The 15612-nt window shown below is 34.8% G+C and overlaps 1 protein-coding gene and 1 non-coding gene across 2 annotated transcripts; one reads left to right on the forward strand and one right to left on the reverse strand.

Moving 5' to 3' along the window:
* Positions 1-6097: 6097 nt before the first annotated feature.
* LOC130505583 (MAP3K epsilon protein kinase 1) lies at positions 6098-13627 on the forward strand. The gene is made up of 23 exons (XM_057000182.1): positions 6098-6306; positions 6451-6585; positions 6709-6729; positions 6941-7014; positions 7090-7180; positions 7251-7334; positions 7468-7569; positions 7693-7824; positions 7995-8066; positions 8169-8272; positions 8392-8491; positions 8642-9016; positions 9266-9601; positions 9682-9726; positions 9883-10062; positions 10140-10223; positions 10441-10538; positions 10622-10705; positions 11041-11750; positions 11835-12205; positions 12294-12838; positions 12952-13066; positions 13162-13627. Exons 1-23 carry the CDS (start codon positions 6247-6249, stop codon positions 13336-13338), a joined length of 4095 nt encoding a protein of 1364 aa, XP_056856162.1. The 5' UTR covers positions 6098-6246; the 3' UTR covers positions 13339-13627.
* A 561-nt stretch (positions 13628-14188) lies between these two features.
* LOC130505584 (small nucleolar RNA U30) lies at positions 14189-14276 on the reverse strand. Its single transcript, XR_008941739.1, has one exon. It is a non-coding gene; the product is annotated as a small nucleolar RNA U30 (small nucleolar RNA).
* Between the last annotated feature and the right edge of the window lie 1336 nt (positions 14277-15612).

Genomic DNA, 15612 nt, shown 5'->3' on the forward strand with positions numbered 1-15612 from the left:
TGAACATGACACGTTGGAAAATGATTTTTCAATTAAATAATACTAGATTATTTTTTTTCATGCTGATCCATGGATATAAATATCAATAAATTAAATGTATTATGTAACTGATTACTATTTTAATGTCAGATCATTTTTAACTCATATTATAAAATTATTTCTGATTTTGAATATATAATATTATATTGCATTTACTTATCCAAATTTATTTATATTATTTTTCTTCTATTTAAAATATTGATTAATTTTGTTATTTGTATTTAAGTTGGCTGTTCTCTTAGATAAGTAGGGCTTTTTTTTTTAATTTCTCTTCGCTCTTTTACACCACAATACAAGAAGAGGACGAGTACAAGCAAGAACAGAGCTTGTTGGAGACTGGAGAGAGAGTTGCTAGTGACAGACGCCATCCATGAGTGTGGTACCCAGCGAGGGTGCTGAGCGGTTTTGCGAGGCCTGAAAGTTATAAGCAATGGCGGGCTAGGACTTTAAGAGCCGGGTTTAAGCCGGAGGTGATAAGTAAAGAGATCATGAAGGGAGGTAGAGAGATAGTGAGGAAACGTTACGATAAAGATTTTTTTGATTGTTAGTGATAGTTACTGGATGCTTCAGGGATGGAAAAGAAGAGTTATCTATGCTTTCTCTTGCTTGGAAAACTGCAAGATAAGCTAACAGATAATCGTTTGAAAAATTGTTGACTTGGCTTCATTTTTGTTTGCCAATGGTATTGTAGTAATTTGTTTGATCACATGAATGGTATTTGTAGTAATCTTAAGACAAAACTGTTTCATCATATATCTGGAGCTAAAAGCACAAGAATAAAACAACCACCAACACCACCATGTGAATGATGATACAGACATGATCTACTAAAACATGTGAACTAAGGTTGCTGCTGCTCTTAGCTAATATTTGGTTTGAGGTTTTGGTGGTTCCAAAGAGCACCAGTCCGCCTCCCTGTTCTTGGGTTATTTGAAACCATCGCCTTGTCTGTTGCTCGGTGACGGTTTGTCACTGCTCCTCGCGGACTTGCTTGGATGGTTTTGTCCCTCAGGCTGTTTCCTTTTCAAGTCACCACCATTTGTTTCCCGGCTTGTCTCAACCTTCTTCGGTTCACTGAAAGAGGGTACATTCAAGATACTTACAGTACAAAGTTGTCAAGATAGGTGACTGAAATTTATTGCTACCAATAATAACTTATTCTGTCTCAAGATTATATGATCAGTTTAGACAATGGACCTCTCGCATTATTCAGCTGAATGCATACTCTCTTGGGAAGATAATTTGTTGAGAACCAACCAAAAGGAATTGTAAAAAGCGAAGGGTACAGTACCTAAGACATTCTTCCTCCATTACTGCTAAAACAAAAGCCTACTTTGCTTTCAAATTTCATTAATAATTCACCATAACCGAATAGCTTTTTAAAAAGATAAAAGTAAGAAATCACAACCTTAGATTGGTTGTCTTAGCTTGTGTCTGAACTAGTTTTCACTTGAACCTTTCCACATTCTTCAATACTGTTTAAAAAAGTAAAGATGAGATCGAAAAGGAAGAGCTTAGCTTTTTTTTATTCGCTGAACTTTTGATAAGTGTCTAAACCCCATTAATCTACTTCTGTTGGAAATCCTCTGTTTCAAAAGTTGCTTACTTGGTTCTACCTAGGGTTCTTGATAAGAGCGAGAAATCTACGAATCTTTGTCATGTTTGTGTTTGAAGTTGCTGTTTACAATCAATCATTAGCATATGACTCAATGTTTGAACTCGTCAGAGTTAGGTTCAAGGTTACAAGCTCTCTGTTCACATGCTGCTTCAGAGAGCAGTCTTGCTCCTAGTTTCAGTTCCTTGCGTGTTACAAACGGTAGGTTTACTTAATCACATTGTATCACCGAGTTTCTTGTTCTTGGACTCTGAATCTGTTAACTCTGATTCTTTATGCAGCTGCATTCATCGGTGTAAACATCGGTACAGATCTAACCAACATGCCATCGCCTTCAGACATCGTAACCCGTCTCATATCCCAACAAATCACACACATTAGTCTCTGTGACGCCATTGTGTGACTCGATTGCATATGCATTTTGCAGGCTATAGAACATATGTGCATATACGGGAAGGTAACTAACGGTTTGAGCTTTGTCTTTTTAACGTTTTGAAAACGTATCTCTTTTTGTTAACTCTTTGTAATCTTGTTTTCATTTACTTCAGCTCAAACGCAACCGGAGGAAACTTTCCTCCCACTGCGTTAGGACCTGTGAGTCCATTAGGAGGGAACGCAAACGCGATGCTCATCTCATCTACCATCTTCTCTTCTTGGCACCAACCATTTCTTCGTATTGGTAGATGAAGATGATAAAACATGTTAAAACATGTTTTTGGTTATTCAAAAAACATTAAAAACAAAAACTAGAATGAAGCTAGAGAATCATTATACAAATCATGGGTTTTAAAGGTCTTAGTCAAAGGGAAAGACGACAAAATCAAGACTTTTTAGCATTTTGATGGCTGGTCAATTTCTAGATGTCACAGCTTATACAACTTGAACTGCAAGATTATAGCACTGAGAAAATTAGTCATAAAAAAACAAGTTTAAATAATATGATGTCAAAAAATGTCAAGTGTTACCCAAAAGAATTACGGCCAAGTCAACTAAATATGGTTTTGAATTACAATAAAACTTAACATTGTATTAGAGCTCCTAAATATAATTACAAAAATGTTTAGTTAATTCGCCACAAAGTTATTTGTTCTTCCGGATCCCATATTGATGGCATGTGAGATTAATGATTAGAAATTTCATTATCTTGAGTGGGAGCAATGAGACTAGTAGAGATTAATGAATCACAGAGGTCTTAATTTTTAAAAGATTGAAAAAATATAAACCTTCACTTCAAATTTTTTTAGATGAGACATAAATAATATACAAAAGACATGAACCAATTTACTAATTATCAATTGATTTTAAATTTGAAATTTAGGAAATTTAGATTTTCGTTGTATTTTCGGTAGTTGGTTTTGTTACTCACAAATGATATAGTTTTAATAATTTCTAGATTTCAATTTTGACAGATACTTTACTACAAAACAATTAGATATATTTTTCTTTCTGGTGAAGTATAGTGATTATAAAAGATACGTATTATATTATATTTGTTGAAAACTTAAGAGGGAAATTATTTTTAAGCTTTCAATAGAATATTTTAGTAAATAATAAAATAAAAAGAATATTTAGATAGTGGTAAATATTTTAAGAATTTTAGAACTTAAATCCAATAGTTTCTCATTTATTCTATTGAAATCCTTTAACTAAAATCGCCATGTTAGATTGTGTTTGAGATACATAACTGTAACACTAGATTTTCCAAAGAATAGATAATAAGATCACATTTCAGTTCATTTGTTATTTTACCAATAAATAATTTATATAAAGTAAGATTATCAGTCTTAAAAAAATAGATTAATAAGTTCAACTGATTATGTTATGCACTAAATATGAGCTATCATCATCTTAACGCAACAAATCAATCAAAATCGAAGGATCATCATATAACACAACAACAATAATCACTAGAATCGCCATATTAGATTGTGTTTGAGATACATAACTGTAGACAAGATTTTCCAAGAATAGATAATAAGATCACAAAATTATTTAGCTATATTCATAATTAGATATGTAAATAGATAAAAACCACGAGCATTTGTTAAGAAGACGTGCGTGGTAAAAAATGTAGTGGTATTTAGATTAATGTGCATGCAATTGAGGTGCTTTTTGAATCTGACATGGCGAAATCTAGCCGTCCAATTGAATTGAATCAGTTTCAAATTCGTATCAGAGAGAATCTCTCTCTTTCTTTCTCAGTCTCATTCTTCTCTTCTCTCCTTCCTTCCAAGCGAAGCTAGCAGAACGAGAAGGGTGAAATGGTGGGAAAAGGTAAGATCGAAGCTTATGATTCTCTTGATACCACCGTTTCGTCATCGTTAGCTCGATTATGATGTTGTTTAGCTTTGTCGATAGATAAAACTTGCTTCTCTAGGATTTGATTGGTAACGATTCTGCATCGTCGTTTTAGTTGAACGACGATGGCGACGAAAGTAGTAGCTGGGATTCGATACTGGTAAGTATTTAAATAATTTTAGAACTTAAATCCAATAGTTTCTCATTTATTCTATTGAAATCTTTTGACTAAAATCGCCATATTAGATTGTGTTTGAGTTACATAATTGTAAACACAAGATTTTCCAAGAATAGATAATAAGATCACATTTCAGATCATTTGTTATTGTACCAATAAATAATTTATATAAAGTAAGAAATTATCAATCTTAAAAATAGATTAACAAGTTCAACTGATTAATGTTATGCACTAAATATGAGCTATAATAAACTTGCGGTCTCTCATTAAAACTAGGTGTTTTCCCTGCACTATGTGCAGTAAAAGAATTTTGAAATATTTTTAAAAGATAAATATAAATAATATTTATTTTTATTAATATTATAAATTTTCTTTTTCTTATCAATATTTTAATATAAATTTGATTTAACTGAACATTAAAATTAAGATAAAACCAATTTTGTTTATTTTGAATTATATTTAAGAATGTGCATGTATATATTTAAAATTATAATCTTAGGTAGATTTTTCTATCTATTTATTTTAATTAAATATATTAAATAAATATGTAAAATTTCAGAATTGTCAAAAAATTAAAATTAAATAATGTTTATAAAATCTGTAAATATATATAAGAAACTAATGATTTTACGATTTAATTTGATTTTATGATTTAATTTTAATAATTTTCTAAAAATATGTATATATTTTTTTAATATTTTTAATTTAAATGATATTTCAAAATTTGAAATGCCATAATTGAATATATTTATTTTAATGATGATTTATGCGTTATTGCAATATTTTTAAAAAGTCCAAAAATATAAATCGATAATAAATATAATATATGAGTTATTACCATATTTTAAATTTTTATCAAAAAAATATAAATTAACATTAAATATAATTGTCCATGTCATATTAATCTATAAGATATGTCATCAATTTAGTAGCTATGTCACAATTATTAATCTAGGTGTTTTCATGCACCATATGTAGTGATGAATTTTTTAAAATGTTAAATTTTATATTTTAGAATGAAATTTATTAATATTATATATTTTATTATTTTGACTAATAATTAATATAAATATCATTAATTAAGCATAAAATTAAGAGAAATATACTTTTTTAAATTATATTTAGAATATATATGTATATATATAAAGTTAAAATCTTAGATAAAAAAATTATTTATTTCATTTGGTTAAATTATTAAATCAACTTGTACAAAATTACTAAAAAATATAAAAATTGTATAGTTATCAAAATTTAAAACTAAATAATATTTATATAATTTGTAGATATCTAAAAGAAACTAATGATATTATGATTTTTTTTTTTAATTCAGAAAATTTAGAAAATTTTAGATAATAAAAATTGTATTATTATAAAATTAAAATTATATATATTTCGAAATTCAAAATATCATATTTGAATATATTTATTTTAGTGATGATTTATGAGTTATTACCATATACTACAAAGTTTACCAAAAATATAAATCAATATTAAATGTAATATATGAGTTATTGCCATATTCTAAAAAGATTTCCAAATTATATATTAGCATTAAATGTAATTGTCCATGTCATATTTAACCATATGACATGTCATCAATCTTAATAGCCACGTCACAATTTTTTGTGTGAAAACGATTGTAGAGAAGACATGTGGCAAATCACTTCTCAAATATAGACTAGGGGATAGTTATTTACAAAAATAATATAATGGTAATCAAAACTTAATATTTTTTTATAATAATATGTGTGAAAATGTCAATTTTTTTTTTTTTTGAAGCAGAGAGTATTCAGTAATTAGAGATATTGTAAACAAATGGTGAAATAGTGGGGTCAATTCGTTAAGAATGAAAAGATTATGGACCTCATAAGAAATAAGATACTGCTGTTAAGGTTAGTCAACAGTCACACAGTTGTGTTCCTCTTTCCCTTTATGTTCTTCTTTGCCTTTTTTATTTTATTTTATTAAAATTGCCAATATTTAAGAGCTGGCATCTGAACATCTTTTTTTCAATCAAAATCTCTTCTGTGGATTCCTTCAATTTCCTCAAAAACTGAAACCCTAATTCTTATCTCATTGGATCGGAAGATCAATCGGCTTCGCTGACGGAGGGAGGATGGCGCGGCAAATGACGTCGTCTCAGTTCCACAAATCGAAGACTCTCGACAACAAATACGTAAGCTTTCGATTCTGCGTTTTGAAGTTTGATAGCTCTCTCAGCTTTTGGGTTTCGAAATTGAGGAAAGTTGAAACCTTTTTTTTTTTTGATCTTCGCCTCTGCTTTAAAAGGTTGAAACTTTTTTTTTGATGGGTTTATTAGATGCTGGGAGATGAAATTGGGAAAGGAGCTTATGGTAGAGTGTATAAAGGATTGGACTTGGAGAATGGAGACTTTGTGGCGATTAAACAAGTTTCTTTGGAGAATATTGTTCAAGAGGATCTCAACACTATCATGGTTGGTTTTGTTGCTTTCACCTGTCTATCTGTCTTATTTGTTTTGTCTTAGTGTCTGTCTATCCTTACTAACTGACTTGAATCATGGTGGTGTTACATGTATGGGTGATTCTGTACTCAACAGCAAGAAATTGATTTGTTGAAGGTAGCTTCTTTCATCTACATATTTCATAATCGTTGTTCCATTTCAACTTCTTTAAGTTAAAACATTGGCTTGGCATGTAGAACTAACTTGTTTACAAAGTTGGGATCTTGTTAAGTATCTGTGAACTTACATCAAGGAAACCACCTTCTGAAATTTGGCTTTTTTCGTTTGTGGTTATGTAGTCTTCTTCTAAGATGATGTTTCATTGCAGAACTTGAACCATAAAAACATTGTCAAGTATCTTGGCTCTTCAAAGACAAAGACTCACCTTCACATTATTCTGGAGTAAGTAGTTTTTTTTTTTTTGTGCTCACTTAACTATGGTCTGGAAACTCAAGGTTTAAAAATATGTGTTGGCAGGTACGTTGAGAATGGCTCTCTTGCTAACATTATTAAACCAAATAAGTTTGGACCTTTTCCTGAATCGTTGGTGGCTGTTTACATTGCTCAGGTCTGTTTATATCTTTTTCTAGTGGAGTTTTGAGTTTCTTTATGCGTTGTATACTCACTAGTGAGTACAGGTCTTGGAAGGTTTGGTCTATCTGCATGAGCAGGGTGTCATACACCGTGATATCAAAGGTGCAAATATTTTGACGACAAAAGAGGTGTGTTTTTTTTCTACCGTATGGATTGTGTTAGTTATTCTCAGGGATGTAAGATTGTTGTATACTCGGATGCATAAGATCCTTCTAGGCTATTCTTCCTTAGATATATACTTAACTCTATTTCATACTTCAGGGTCTTGTTAAGCTTGCTGACTTTGGAGTTGCCACTAAACTAAACGAGGCGGATGTTAACACTCACTCAGTGGTTGGAACTCCTTACTGGATGGCTCCTGAGGTACACTATTCTTCATCACCATATTCTGTATAGGTTAACTTCCATTTGGTGGATGCATATTGCATTCCTAATTTGCAAAATTTGTTACCTGATTATGTGGCGGATACCCAACTTATGTTTCAGGTTATTGAAATGTCCGGAGTTTGTGCTGCTTCTGACATTTGGAGTGTTGGATGCACTGTTATCGAACTTCTTACATGTGTGCCTCCTTACTATGATCTGCAACCCATGCCAGCTCTCTTTCGTATTGTTCAGGTTCGGCAACATTTATTGAGTTATGTATTAATTAATCAATAAAATTTAGGTCTCTTCCTGGCTCTTTTTTATGCTTTCTTGCTGCTAATAACTTCTTTCCTTAAAAAAAATGCTAAAGTTATTAGCCAACAAGTGACAAACTATTGCCCTTTTTTCTGGTTCAATGTTAGGATGATAACCCTCCTATTCCCGATAGTCTTTCTCCAGATATTACAGACTTCCTACGACAGTGCTTCAAGAAGGTATAGTTTAATCATCTCACCTGCCCCTGCACCGCAACCTAGACAATTTTAATTTACTTAATATCCAGTATGTTGATCTGATTGTTATCTTGCATATTACAGGATTCCAGGCAGAGGCCTGATGCAAAGACATTGCTCTCTCACCCTTGGATACGGAACTCTAGACGAGCATTGCAGTCCTCACTTCGCCATAGTGGAACCATCAAGTGAGAAATTCTATTTTTTTTTAGAGAATATTCCAGGACATATCATCTATGTCTTCTTCGCACTAGTGTTAGTTGCTTCCGCTGGAAATGATGTCCTTTTTGCACTGGATCCTTTGCAGATATATGAAAGAAGCTGCTGCAAGTTCGGAGAAAGATGCTGAAGGTAGTCAAGATGTAACTGAAAGCCTTTCAGCAGAAAAATCTGGCATGTCAAAATCTGTAAGCTTTCTCAGCTCTCTAATTTACCATCAGTCGTGTTCTCCTGAAAAATGCAAATAAAGAGTTTTAGAGATGAGACGGAGAAGGCATTAACTAGAGATGAACTTTGATGAGGTTATTGATCTGGTGTGTTTTTTTTTGTTTGTCCAGGACTCGAAAAGCAAATTACCTCTGGTAGGAGTGGCGAGTTTTAGGTCTGAGAAAGATTCATCTTCACATAGTGATCTTGGTGAAGAAGGAGCGGATAATTCAGAAGCTGATTTTAGTTCAGATCAAGTTCCAACGCTGTCTATGCATGAGAAACCTTCTCTTCAAAGTTCTTCGGATGCAAAGGGGAGCTCTGAAGATGAATCAGAGTTTCAACGGAAATCTGAACATGATGATATACCTGAGAATCTTGAAATGGAATCTTCCAAAGCTGGAAAAAGTACTTCAGAAAAGCAGGCTGGAAAAGAATCTTCCATCCAGGTGAACAAGCCATCACATAGTTTGGACCAAAAAGATGAAGATCGTAGGCTTCGAAAGGTTAGTTGTGTTGTTACCTCATTTATTTTTCCTAGCCACTTTCTTAGATAATATGGTCAATCACGTGGGAGTATACTGTGTTTTGAGTTGATTGATAAGTTCACCGTTCTTTACTGATTAAAAAACAAAACAATTTGCTGGGCTTGTACTGTGTTTTATACCTTTTTTGGCAAACTCTACATCTATGCATAGAGGTTTCTATAATTACTGACTAGATATGTTTTTTTGCTTGTAATTTATATCTCAAAGGCTGTGAAGACTCCGTCTAGTGTTGGTGGGAATGAGCTGACTAGATTTAGTGATCCTCCTGGTGATGCGTCTTTGCATGATTTGTTTCAACCACTGGATAAAGTTCCCGAGGGAAAACCAAATGAAGCCTCGACATCAACAGCGCCTACATCGAATGTCATCCAGGGTGATTCTCCTGTCGCAGATGGTGGAAAGAATGATCTGGCAACAAAACTTAGGGCTACGATTGCTCAGAAGCAAATGGAGGGTGAAACAGGGCATTCGAATGATGGTGGTGACCTTTTCCGCTTAATGATGGGTGTTTTGAAAGATGATGTTATTGACATTGATGGCTTGGTGTGTTCTGTCTCGAGAATGCTGGTTTGATTCATTCAAATAGTATTTACCGTTAACTTATTTTCTATCTCGTTTCGCAGGTATTTGATGAGAAAGTTCCCGCAGAGAATCTTTTTCCTCTGCAGGTACGCTTACTTGACCTACTCACTTCATTCTCTTTGAGTATGATATTTTTCAAAATTACGTGTTCGAGAAAAGCCCTTGCTTCTTAACTCCGTTTTTCAGTTGTTTCAATTTATTAGAATCCTAGTATTTATTGGTTAAGTTTTTTTTTTTTGTAGGCAGTCGAGTTCACTAGATTAGTGAGCTCCTTAAGGGCAGATGAATCAGAAGATGCAATAGTCTCTTCTTCTCAGAAACTTGTTGTCATGTTTCGTCAGAGACATGAACAGAAGGCAGTATTTGTGACACAGCATGGTTTCCTCCCTCTAATGGATCTACTTGATATTCCTAAACCTCGTGTATGTTTTATTTAATCAAGCAGGATTTTTTGTTCTCCTTCATCATCATTATACTGACTAGCTTATGGTGTTTTCAGGTAACATGTGCTGTGCTGCAACTGATAAACGAAATTATCAAAGATAACACCGACTTCCAGGAAAATGCTTCTCTTGTTGGTCTCGTAAGTCCTACCTTCCATTTCTTACTGACTAGGTGAATTTGGGCGGAGTTCCGTATCTCTCTATTTTCTTGTTAAAATGGCAAGCTAACAGTATTTTAGGGAAAATCGGTTTTCATAATGTTCTCAAATGGCCAAACTGTTTTCTTTCCTCCTGTTGTGGCAAAAAAAAAAGAAAAAAAATCACATCAAAATTTGATTATTCCAAATGATATGGCAGATTCCTTTGGTAATGAGCTTTGCTGGTCCTGAGAGGGAACGTTCTCGAGAAATTCGCAAGGAAGCAGCTTACTTCTTGCAGCAGCTTTGTCAATCAAGGTATTAAATAGTCATCAATATTTCTTTCTTTGCTTATTCGTGTTTCTATAAGTCATAGAGCTGATTTGGTACTTTCTTTACAGCTCCTTAACCTTGCAAATGTTCATAGCTTGCCGTGGAATACCAATTTTGGTGGGATTTCTTGAACCAGATTATGCCAAATACAGGTGGGTATTGTCTACCATCTTCTTGTGATGCTTGACTACTTTTATCGTATTAAATGCATATATTAATGTGGGATCTATTGATTATTTCATCATAAGGACTTGGAACGTTTCCTTACTTGGGTATGCTTAGGTTTATTACAACTCCGAGTAGCATCTGATTTTGTTTTTGAATCTGTCATCTGTCTAATTTGTGGTGTGTGCTTGTTCTTTTGAAAAAGCGAATACATTGTTTAATAGCTGACCAGTTTCTTGATGTAGCTCTTTTTCTTGTAATCATGGTTTAACCCTTTTTATGTGCTACTAAATTCTACTGATATATGAGAGTTTCTTTCCAGGGAGATGGTTCACTTAGCTATTGATGGGATGTGGCAAGTATTCAAACTCAAAAAATCCACCCCAAGAAATGACTTCTGCCGCATAGCTGCAAAGAATGGGATTCTCCTTAGGCTAATCAACACACTCTATAGCTTGAACGAGGCAACTCGACTGGCTTCTATATCAGGTGGCCCGTTGAGCGTGGATGGTCAAGCTCCACGACTGCGCTCTGGTCAACTTGACCCTAACAATCCTATATTCACTCAGCATGAGAGCTTACTCGGTGTGATTGATCACCCTGATGCGTTGAAAACTAGGCATGTGGGTGGTGAAGAGCCTTCTCGTGCTTCAACTTCAAACTCTCAAAGATCAGATATCCATCAAGATGGTGATAGGCCTACATTAAGCAGTGTTGCAGCAGCGGATGGTTCTACGTCAGGCACAGAACCGCATCGGTTATCTCTCTCCGCTAATAGGACATCGACAGATAAGCTTCAGAAGCTGGCGGAGGGTGCCTCAAATGGTTTTCCTGTTGCTCAGCCAGAACAAGTTAGACCTTTGCTTAGCTTGTTGGAGAAAGAACCTCCTTCAAGACATTACTCTGGTCAACTGGATTACGTTAAGCACATCACTGGCATAGATAGACATGAAAGTAGGTTTCCTCTTCTGCATGGATCAAATGAAAAGAAAACCAACGGAGACCTTGAATTTCTGATGGCTGAGTTTGCAGGCAAGTTTCAAAGTTTTTTTACTTAGCATGACTGTCCCATATAACTTTTTGTTGCTTCTTATTATCATTGCAATGTTTCTTCAGAGGTCTCTGGACGCGGCAAGGAAAATGGAAATCTTGATAAATATACCAGCAAAACAATGGCAAAGAAGGTTGTTGGTAATGAAGGAGTCGCTTCTACGTCTGGGATTGCATCTCAAACAGCATCCGGAGTACTGTCAGGCTCGGGTGTTCTAAACGCTAGACCTGGAAGTGCCACATCATCTGGTTTTCTTGCCCATATGGTCTCTACGCAGAGTGCAGATGTTGCAAGGGAATACTTGGAGAAAGTGGCGGATCTGCTTCTTGAATTTGCTCGAGCTGATACAACAGTCAAGTCATACATGTGCAGCCAAAGCTTACTCAGTCGTCTTTTCCAGATGTTCAACCGCGTGGAACCTCCTATTCTGTTAAAGGTACTTGAATACACTATGAAGTTTTTATAACATTTCTGCCTACAGAATCTTCAGGTTGCATGCTTACACTGCCTTTTGTTTTGTCCAGATACTGGAGTGCACCAATCATTTATCCACAGATCCAAATTGCTTGGAGAATCTTCAACGTGCAGATGCAATTAAGCATTTGATCCCCAACCTTGAGCTTAAGGAAGGGAATCTTGTTTATCAGATCCATCATGAGGTGCTTAGTGCGCTATTCAACCTATGCAAGATAAACAAGAGGAGGCAAGAACAAGCGGCTGAAAACGGAATCATACCTCACCTGATGCTTTTCATCATGTCTGATTCTCCTCTGAAACAATACGCATTGCCACTTCTATGCGATATGGCTCATGCATCTCGGAACTCCAGAGAGCAGCTAAGAGCTCACGGCGGTCTGGACGTTTACCTGAGTCTGCTCGATGATGAATACTGGTCCGTGATAGCCTTGGATTCAATTGCTGTTTGCTTGGCGCAAGACAACGATAACAACCACAAGGTGGAGCAGGCGTTGCTCAAGAACGAGGCAATTCAGAAGTTAGTTAACTTCTTCCAGAGCTGCCCTGAGAGACACTTTGTGCACATACTGGAGCCATTCTTGAAGATTATTACGTATGTATCTCTCTCTCTCTCTTCTTTACAAATAGAGCATCTAATCATATTCCAAAATGTTCTTTATGAAAGCTTAACTGAAGTTCTAGTCCTTAATCATTTCTTGAATCCAGGAAATCATCTCGGATCAACAAGACACTAGCTGTAAATGGATTGACTCCGTTGCTTATTTCAAGGCTAGACCACCAAGATGCTATAGCTAGACTTAATCTTCTGAAACTTATCAAGGTAATGAATCACCCACCATACTATTATTAGTCTTAAATAACACTATTATAGAAGTTGAGTGTATTTGAGTGTGTGGTTCTAATGATGTGAAACAGGCTGTTTACGAGCACCATCCAAAGCCAAAGCAGCTGATTGTAGAGAACGACCTCCCTCAGAAACTGCAGAATTTGATAGAAGAACGACGTGATGGACAACGTTCAGGAGGCCAAGTTCTTGTGAAGCAAATGGCAACCTCTCTACTCAAAGCACTTCACATCAACACCGTCTTGTGAGTCTCAAACAAACAAACTCCACTGGGACTGTACATTTACTCCCATTTCTCAAAGAAGGAATTCACTCCCAAGTGTGTATATCTTCTTGTTCAGTTACCGAAAGATATTTGTAATTGTTATATATTATTAGCTTGTGTGGTGGCTCTCTTGGGTTTTGTAGTACCTTGAGAGATGGCCAAACACTTGTGGCTTTTGCAATACATTATATATGGTACCTTAGCGTTGCTCAAAAGATTTGGTTTTGTGATGTTTTTCTTAAAGCTATTTGAAATACTGACGCATTCTTTTGGCTAGGGTTCTTTTGGATTCTCTGAATAAACTTTTTTACCTTATGCCGTACGCTTCCAGATACTTTCTACCTGGCTAGGTTTACTTTGGATCAGACATTGTTTTTTTTTTAATTGTAATTTCTTGAGATAGATTCCAGATCCTTGGATAATTCTTGACTATGTGCTAATTCTTGAAATAGATAATTTGCTTTACGTTCATTGATTCATGTAAAGTAGTAAAAAGTCCCATTGCATCTCATGCACTATATCTTCTTCGTAATGTATTGTCTTTGATTTACCATTGAGTTTAGACGTGTTCAATAACTCGAAGTTTAAATATTTCTTATCAAGAACTACTGTAGTTGTGAACTGTTCTGTTTAAACAGATGTGATCCTATAACATTGGAGCGTTCCTCTATAGTTAACATATAACAGAGAGATTACTCAAGCAGATAGGATCTTTAGTATATGCACAAATAAATCTTCGAAACCACATTTTTAGAATGAATCTAAAAGCTTCCAAGAAGAACTATGTGCAAAGTCGAGAGCAATATATTAAGATTAAAACAAAGAGGAAAGGTGCTCAGGATTTGAATGAATGGTTGGGAAGTATTTATCCTCAATAAATATTTCAGATTAACGAGATTACATAAACCCATCATCACTGCACCCACTATCCTCATTTTGCAAAAAGTAACTTAAAAAAAAAAAAAAGAAGAATCGAAGGAAGAAGAAAACGCAGCTCTGAGTTTAGGGTTGGTAGAGGAACACGTTACTTATAGGTCTCGCTGTCTGTATCCATGTGGTTTACAGATTGGGCCTTTTGTTTTGGCCCATTAATTTGCAGCCTAAAAGATGCACTAGACAAGATTTTGTTTTAGTTGTCTCTCTGTCTCTTTTGCTTACTACATTTTTGTACTGTGACTCAGGTTGATTGCTACATTAACAACGAGGAGGAAAGGCGATATAAGAAGATGGTACGGGAAGAAATGAACAAAGAATATATTAAGGTGATTTCTGAGGAAGCAAAGAAGTCACCTCCCCCAGCCTGGAACTGAAAGTACATAATCATGTTCCACAATAATACATAGTATATTCCCACAGTTTTGTGTCTTCTTAACATAGTACATGATCGGCTTTTTAGTTATTTTTGTGTACTACACTGGGTCATATAATTGATTTGAGTTACAAATATGGTAGAGGACGCGGTTGGAAGAGCAAGTGAGGCAGCATAACGCAAAGCGAGCAGCGGCTGAACAAAACACAAAGAAAGAGGATGATGATGATGATGATGATTCTTATGAGGTGACCCTTGACGAAGACTTCCTCACTGCCCTCGAATACGGAATGCCTCCGGCTTCTGGAATGGTACTATTATATCTTTCTTCGTTACGACACAGTAAAATTTCAGAGTCAAAAACATAAACCAAACTTGTATGGTCAAGTACTTATATCAGTTTTACTGCTATTGTTTCGTTGTTTCTCTCTGAAGGGGCTTGGAATCGATAGGCTAGTGATGCTGTTGACAAACTCCGCGAGTATATGAGACGTCATTGCGTTTCCTGTTCTGAAAATTTAACAGTAGAACCCATGGTAATATGCATGTTTGTACCTTTACCATCTCTTATGTATCTTTTTGATTATTTTTCCAGCAAAAAGTTGTAAGAAGCAGGTGTAACAAACGCGTTTAGAGATAGCAAAATAAACTCAGTGATTATTTTTTCTTGATGAGTACCTGATACAGAGACATACAATAATACACACAAAAGTAATGCAACATTTGAGAATTGTAGTATACAGAATCTAGACAATGGTTGACATCCACCATTGCAGAATTGTAATGCAACATTTGAGTGTAGAACCATTCTGTTGGATCTAGCAATAGATAATGCTCATCTTACTTATAGCATATTGCAGATACTCTTCACATAAAGCCACTATAAGCCGAATAAATAAACATGTGAGGGTTGCCAAAAATAAAATAAAAATAAATAAACATGTGATG

Source organism: Raphanus sativus, unplaced genomic scaffold, assembly GCF_000801105.2.
Source record: "Raphanus sativus cultivar WK10039 unplaced genomic scaffold, ASM80110v3 Scaffold2396, whole genome shotgun sequence".
Lineage (NCBI taxonomy): Eukaryota > Viridiplantae > Streptophyta > Magnoliopsida > Brassicales > Brassicaceae > Raphanus > Raphanus sativus.